At 35.5% G+C, this 7,529-nt stretch overlaps 1 protein-coding gene across 2 annotated transcripts in view; it reads left to right on the top strand.

Annotated features, from left to right (window-relative positions):
- The first annotated feature begins 347 nt into the window (after positions 1-347).
- Positions 348-7,529, top strand: part of LOC102804386 (zinc finger MYND domain-containing protein 10-like) — an 84,715-nt gene continuing 77,533 nt past the window's right edge. The window contains exons 1-2 of one of the 2 annotated variants that reach the window (XM_085497280.1): positions 348-524; positions 1,333-1,441. In XM_085497280.1, coding sequence (XP_085353406.1) covers positions 424-524; positions 1,333-1,441 — 210 coding nt within the window. In that variant the 5' untranslated portion in view covers positions 348-423. Of the gene's footprint in view, positions 525-1,332; positions 1,442-5,200; positions 5,353-7,529 lie in introns of those variants that run through there. The other variant, XM_085497281.1, reaches the window with a different exon arrangement.

Here is a 7,529-nt window from a genome sequence, read left to right as displayed (position 1 = left end):
GTTGTTATCGTCGCTTGGGACTCAATTCCCGCGCGCGCGCAGGTGATGATCCTCCCGCTTTTAGGCAAATTTTACACTGTTTATAATTTTTGAATACGTTTTTCCAGGCCTGGTTTTCTTTTAAAAACAATAAATTTACAATTACACGCACCACGCTGCGACTTTGCATATATAATCGGCCGGTAAACCAGGACAAACTTTATTTTCTGTTTTGTGCTTGAGGCGGGAACCAGCCAACCGGTAAACCAGGACGTTGATGTTCATTAAAATAAAGATAGGGAGTCATACATAGTACTTTGTATTCCACTTAGAGGTACCTTTCAAGTTGCGCATGCTCGCATCAGTCATTGCAAATGGTAGCGTCCATGAAACTAATATTTTAGCTGGAATAGTAGTCTTTTACAGTTTACGTGCGATTTTGTCATGGCTGGTGAAGTAGCATCAACGGTACTCTTGGCAACAGAAGCAGAAGCTTATGTACAATCGTTGGAATCATTTAAAATTCGAGATATTGGCAGTGAGAGGTAATGATACGTAATTTGTGTAGCTAACCGTTGCTTTTTTGTAAACAATTTGTTGTTGCTATAGTAATTCTTTACCATCGGTTTTTGCGTTAAATCATTATGACATCAATACTACTGACTTGTTCATGGCACTCGTTGCAGTTTTTTCTTTGCTAGCTCAACTGTTTAATTTTGTCTTTATGCATGAAAAAACGTATCCTCCTTCAATGAAAACGTTTCCGTGATTGCATGTGTAGTGTTACGATCTGTCTTTGCCTAGCACTGCGTACAGTGCTGTGTGTACGGGGACGCGTTCGGTTGATAGATGTCCCCACAACCACACCACATTACTAATAACCGTTGGTTAACGGTCTGGGAGAGCTGGAAAAAGTGTGGAAATAGCCTACATAGCAGTCAGTATCAAGTTCGGTTTATTTGTGTTTATTTGGAGATAATCTTTATTTCGGGGAAAAAAGTACCTTGCTATTTGAGATACATGCAGTCATCATACTGAACTACATGGTCACCGCTAGTCTATGTAATCAATGTATTTATGAGCTTGATTCCACATATTCAAATACATGTCAAAATGAAAGTGGTAGTGAACTTTTAAACTTTGCTGTTTGCTGGCACTCAGTGGCCTAAAAATATATAGTCTGCCTTGGCTTCATATTAACTATCTATTAAAAAATAATAACTTTCAATTAAGGGATGTACATTGGTATGGCATATGCGCTACCATATTTGCCTATATCTAAGGTTTCAGATGATTTATAGGTTGTTATATTAGCATTCTTTAATAATCTTAGTAAACTGTTTTTTCTTACAGATGGATGAGGCAACATGAATACCTTGAAAAACTAAATATGCAAGCATTGCTGAATGCTTCAGCTCAAGAAGATGAATTTATAAAAGATTTTATTATTTCCGCCGACAAGGTAATGATATTTTGTTATATTGTTATATTATCACATTATACTACATGTATATACCTGCAAGTACCATAGAAACATGGGTTATCCCTGATAATTTGAACTGACACAGGGCTTGACACTGAAGGTAGTCCTATAGCCTGCGACATTGCCATTCGAATAACAGAATAGTAATTTACATGCCCTTAGGATAACAATCAAACAAGCGGTTTCTGCTTCGGTATCTAGGATGCTCCGGTGAGTCTGTCGATTTCACTAATTAGCTTTCTATGAGGTCACCCGGAAACGACATTTTTTCTGCCCAAATATGAACGCAAGTCGTTCTATCTTTACACTGGCAAAGCAACGTGACACAGCAAATATTTATGGCCAGCAATTTTGTGAAATTGACTATTTACTAGATGCTAACAAATAGGTCAGCAGAAACCTTGCTACAATGTCCTAAAAATATACAAACGTTTAAATGTATTTACATTTAAGTTGTCCTATTTTATACAGCAATTGATGTTCTTTTGGAGTTAAACAATGGATTTTCAATTTGTTTCAGTCTGCTGGCGAAAATGAGGCGCCGCACTGAATATTCAGCTCATGAATATTCTTGCATAAATTTGCATATTGCGCGAAGCTCCTCGGAGTATCAGGGACCTCCCCTGAGGAGAAAGCAGCTCCACAAAGCTCCCTAGATATCAGGCCGGAAATCGCTTGTTTGATTTTGATCACCTCTCAGCAAACTGTGAAAAATAGGGCTGCGCATGCGTGAGTTTAGCTAATATCGTCCACAACTTTTCATCCAAGTTAAACCCGTAGAAGGCAAGGTAAAACCCGGAAAATGCCACAAAAGAAACTACTAAATACCGGAGTGACTAGAAAGGGAGATAGCCAAGATGGAAAAGTGGATGAAATGCTCACAACGGACGAAGATAACCAGATAATTCAAGATGGCGACCTACAACGGGCCATGAGGTTATCAAGCAAGGACAGATCGGAAGTGACATTAAAACTACTGTTGGCAATCAATAAAGAGGTGTCCAAGATCGACCCTCTAAATCAGCAACTCCAGGCAACTAATCAGAAAGTGAAAGATATAGAGGATTCGCTGAATCAAGTCTACGAGCGTGTAGAACAAGTAGAAAAGGAAATGCAAGCGGACACACAAACAAGTGACCTAGATGAGCTGCGAGGAAAGTTAAAAACACTAGAAAACCGGGTGCGAATATCTGAGGATAAGAACGAAGATCTTGAAAATAGAAGCAGAAGGAGTAACCTCAATTTTATGAATTTCCCTGAGGGAATAGAAAAAGAGTTAAAAGCTTCGTGTTCAGATTTCTTTCGCAATTTTATTACGGGACATATGAAAGTACAAGGAATTGAAGGTCACGTGGGAATTCAGCGCGCCCATCGAGTACCAACATACCCACTACGATCAGGAAAACCAAGACCTATCAAAGTCGCCTTCGTTGATGATAGTGTTGCCAGGACAGTTTTATATTCTGCTCCCAAAACGTTGAAAGGCAATAAATTTGAGGGAAATGAGATATTGTGGAATACTTTATTTTCGCTGGAATTAATTTTTGCTGAAAAGGCTTTTTGGGCGTTCTTTGTGGAATTTATTTTCACTGATTTTTGGATGAGTTGAATGTGAAATATAGGAAAAAAAGTATATTCGCTGGATTTTATTTTCACGGAATCATCCCTTCAGTAAAAATAGCGAAAATAAATTCCAAGCGAAAATAAAGTATTCTACAGTATTTGTAACAGATGATGCAAGTCCGAAGATTGTGAAAGAAAGAAAGCGTTTGTTAGAATACCGCAAGAAATTTCAAAGAGAACATCCACAAATAATAATAATAATAATAATGAATTTATTGCATCCTTAGAAATAATTTCCATTGGTTGAACAGCAATAAAATGTTGGTAATAAAGTGCAATACATATAAAACTAAAGTAAAAGTATTGTTATTTCTGTTTTCAAATATTTTGTATAAGTATTCACCAACTTGTCTTATTAGTACGTCTTCTCTTGAACTCATAATATATTTAAATATCTGGTTATCACTTTTCAATTCTTCTGGAATACTGATATTATTAAATACATGTAGCTTTAAAAGCAATTGTTTCTCTGAGATTCTGCATGCAGCCAGTTTATTTTTTGAACTGAATAACACATTTCTAGAAGTTTATTTTCACTTTACCAGATAACACTATATATAATTTAACAATTTCAAGAATAGATTAGATTGCTTGCTATTCCATTGGAAACTCTTACGGTACTTCCAAGTGTGATTTTTAACAAGCGTTTATGTTTAGCTAACCAAAGGGAAACAAAAGCATAGTGACAGGAAGTCACCACAGCCAAAAGTATGACAAAGGCTCACGCTTCAAAAATGACCGGAAAGTAAATAATTTATAACCAAAGACCGTCTATGCATAAACAACTAAAGATCAGGGAGGTACAGCTTTGCAAAGTAAATAATTTATAACCAAAGACCGTCTATGCATAAACAACTAAAGATCAGGAAGGTACAGCTTTGCAAAGTAAATAATTTATAACCAAAGACCGTCTATGCATAAACAACTAAAGATCAGGAAGGTACAGCTTTGCAAAGTAAATAATTTATAACCAAAGACCGTCTATGCATAAACAACTAAAGATCAGGGAGGTACAGCTTTGCAAAGTAAAAAAGTCATATGGGTAGGGGGGTTAAAACACATTGCTTCAAAACGTCATCTATTCAGCTCAGTGTACAAACACATGAAGTACAGAAATTGAATAATTACGGAAAACATTAGACAGAACAAGTATATGTAAGCAATATTAAAATTATGCCATGTTTTGTTTTGTTTTTGAAAAATCTTGATGAAGTGCACAGCCATAGAGACTGTTTTAGTGGATAATAGTATTTTGGGTTTGCAATGTCATACTCCTCCAGATATTTATCAAGTTTCCTTGTGAGGTGGTTAGCTTAAGGAGGGGGCTGTGCAAACTGTTTTTTCTCCTCTTTGTTTTTGTGCTATTCCTTTTCTAGTGTAAAATATTTTTTCTCCAAGATGTAGGCATGTCAAATTTTTTCCTATTATTGATCTCTGCAGGATTTTTTCAATAATATGGAAAAGCAATGTACAGTGACTACACACTTGGAACTTTCAAATCTGTGTGCAAGCGTAAAACTGATAAACATGTAATGATGTACCGTAAATGCTAAACCATTGCATCCATCAATACTGATTAAACTTTTTTCTTCCCTTAACGTCCATAAATTCTGGTTCTTCAACTTCTTACGTCCCATATATATAGTTTTTTCCTTTTTTTAAATTGTTATTATCTGCAAAAAATAATTCAGTTTGCTATAAGCTTACAATGACCAGTTTTTTTTTTACACTTTGTAACCAATTTTGGAAACAAAAATTTGGGGTGTCTGTGTATGCTGGCATATTTCTGTCCTCACAAATAGCAATGTGGATAAAATGACATCTTGTGATATGTTAATTTCTCCCCTTTACAACTCAGATATACTTCCAAAAAAATGATACCGGGTACATTCTGATTGAAAAAAATATAAAATAAAATAAAATTGTTTCCTAACAAAATGCCACAGTTTGTCTCTTGAGAAACTAGGACAGTAAATTGCTGTACTTGGGAACCTAATTTCTGAGAACAATAGGGGGTTTTAACTTCCTACAAGACAAGAGACAAAAGAATGTTATGTAACAAGGCAGCTGCATGATTTTGTCTCTCAAAATAGAAAGCTGTGTACATACAAAATTATAGAGTCCCTCCACAATGGGAATGCCACCATGAATGTACAACTTCATCGATCCCATTTGTGGATACTAAATCATGAAAATATTACTTATTTCGACCATTGAAGATCCCTGTAATTTACCTAAGCGTATGTGCTGCTAATAGAGTAATTATGGTAAGTGTAATATTGTTTCTATATTTTTTTTTCAAAATCAAGAAAATGATATTAAAAATATAAAAACAGTTTAGTTTGAAAAATGATATAATGGTACATGTATTCAGATGGTTATGATTTAAACATAGACCTTAGAAAACAGGGACATGCAACTTCTGTCTGAGACAAAAGAAAATCCAGTATCCTATGTGCAATGTGGGTTATAACCTCTCTAGAAGATTTATACATCTGAAACAGTTTTTACTAGTATTCCCATTGGTCAGTGTATAATGAGTGCACTATGTTATATCTGTTCTAAATATGATGAAAAATCCACTATTTATAATGACACAAATTTTCACCGGTCATTGTTTACTTTTAGGCAGTTTTGTTTTCTTGCAGAGAAAACTTACCATTTTTGTTTCCCTTTCCTGATTTCATAGTGGAATAAAAACTTAATTTTTAGTCTCACTCGCATCAATAGAATGGACTTGGCTATTCAGTTTTGATCAAATTTAATTTTTCTGATTATATTCCAACCACAAAATTGTCTCATTTTGTGTACAGTGTAGCTACACCCTGGCAGCCATGTTTGGCTTATGAAACAGGAGAGGATGTAACAGTGGTGTTGACATAGATTTATTATCAGTTTCTCTAAGGTGTTAATTTGGTAGAGGATTATAACTAAGGTTACTTGAAAGGGATACCCACAGTAGCATGCCCCTGTTCCCATTATATAGACTAAATATTTGTTTGTCCAAGTTGAGCCAGACTACCCATGATTAATTTGACTGACCCAGAAACGCCCAGGACTTTTACTGACTGCATATTACACCTTCATTATAATTTGTTTAATTTTCACCCATTTGCCCCTGGATCTTCAATAGTAGTGTTCATGCTACACAATGTACGGACTAAGATTTAAGCTAATCTCGTATGTTTGAGTTCATGCACAGAAGGAAACGATGGTTAGCACGGGGTAAGGAACGCCCAAACTTATTAAGAATAGGCAAAATCTTCAGGAATTTTAACTATGATTGCTCAGTTAGAGGAACTAGGAAGGTTAGTTCTACAGTTATAAAACAATACCAAAGCAAATTCAGAAAGTGCAAAGTGTAGAATAACAGGAAGTAGCACAGAGTCTCATCATCAGTTCATTTTTTAGTCCCCGTTCAGGCGCAGCCTGAAAAGGGGACTTTATAATTCAGGTTTTGTCCGTTTTCCGTCTCCAACATTTTCTCAGAAATTCTACAGCAGGTATCAGTGAAACTTGGCAGGTTGATGAACAAGTGTCTTCCGAGTATGCACGTAATTTTTTTTCCAGATCTGAAAATCCCAAGTGGGTTTTTTCACGATTTTTATCAAAAATTACCTCTCCCGGCAACATTGACAGAACGTCTGCGCATGCTCAGAATAAATTAATTACTGTAAAATACTTTATTTTTGCTTGCAACATTTTTTTGCTATTTTCGCTGAAGGAATGTTTCAGTTAAAATAAAATCCAGCGAATATTCCCTTTTTCCTATATTTTACAGTCAAACTTGTCAAAAATCAATGAAAATAAATTCAATACAAAAAACAGCCAGAGAAAGTCTTTTCAGCGAATGATAATTCCAGCTGAAATAAAATATTTTACAGTAGATTAGATCTGAGTAACGATACAGCACGTGATTTCTCCATTGCGTGCAATTTATTATAGTACTGTTTATACATGTATTCTGTTCGGCTCAGTGGTCTCATTCACTTGTTATTCGAAGAACTAGTAACCTTATTTGATTTCAAGAACTTCAAGAAGGCGGCATAAGAGACATGTTTGCAAAGGTAAGTTCTCCAGTTTCTACAAAATTGAATGTATTTTGTGGTACGATTGGTGTGGTACGGTTGGATGTGAATATTATGATGATTGCCAGCTTTATATTCTTGTGAAAAACCAAAAAAGCAAACAATTGTCTCCAATCTACGAAACTAGTTTGTAAATTGTATACCCTGTCAAATTATTGTACACGGACGATTAATTCATGGGGACATAGTTTCAAGTAAATCGTTATCCGGTCTTTCGCTTGTGTCGCGATTTCCGAAATATCCACAACTGGGGGGGGGGAGAATGTCCCTGTGTCGATCAACTTATTCATTATATAATAGTAGGTTGCATATGATTATATTCGTATTTTTATGTTGTGAGCATTGAACTGTTAGTT

The sequence above is a fragment of the Saccoglossus kowalevskii genome, chromosome 3 (assembly GCF_978046115.1).
Source record: "Saccoglossus kowalevskii chromosome 3, keSacKowa6.1, whole genome shotgun sequence".
NCBI classification, from domain to species: Eukaryota; Metazoa; Hemichordata; class Enteropneusta; family Harrimaniidae; genus Saccoglossus; species Saccoglossus kowalevskii.
Note: the sequence above shows the minus strand (reverse complement) of the source record. Positions and strands in the feature narration are given on the sequence as shown.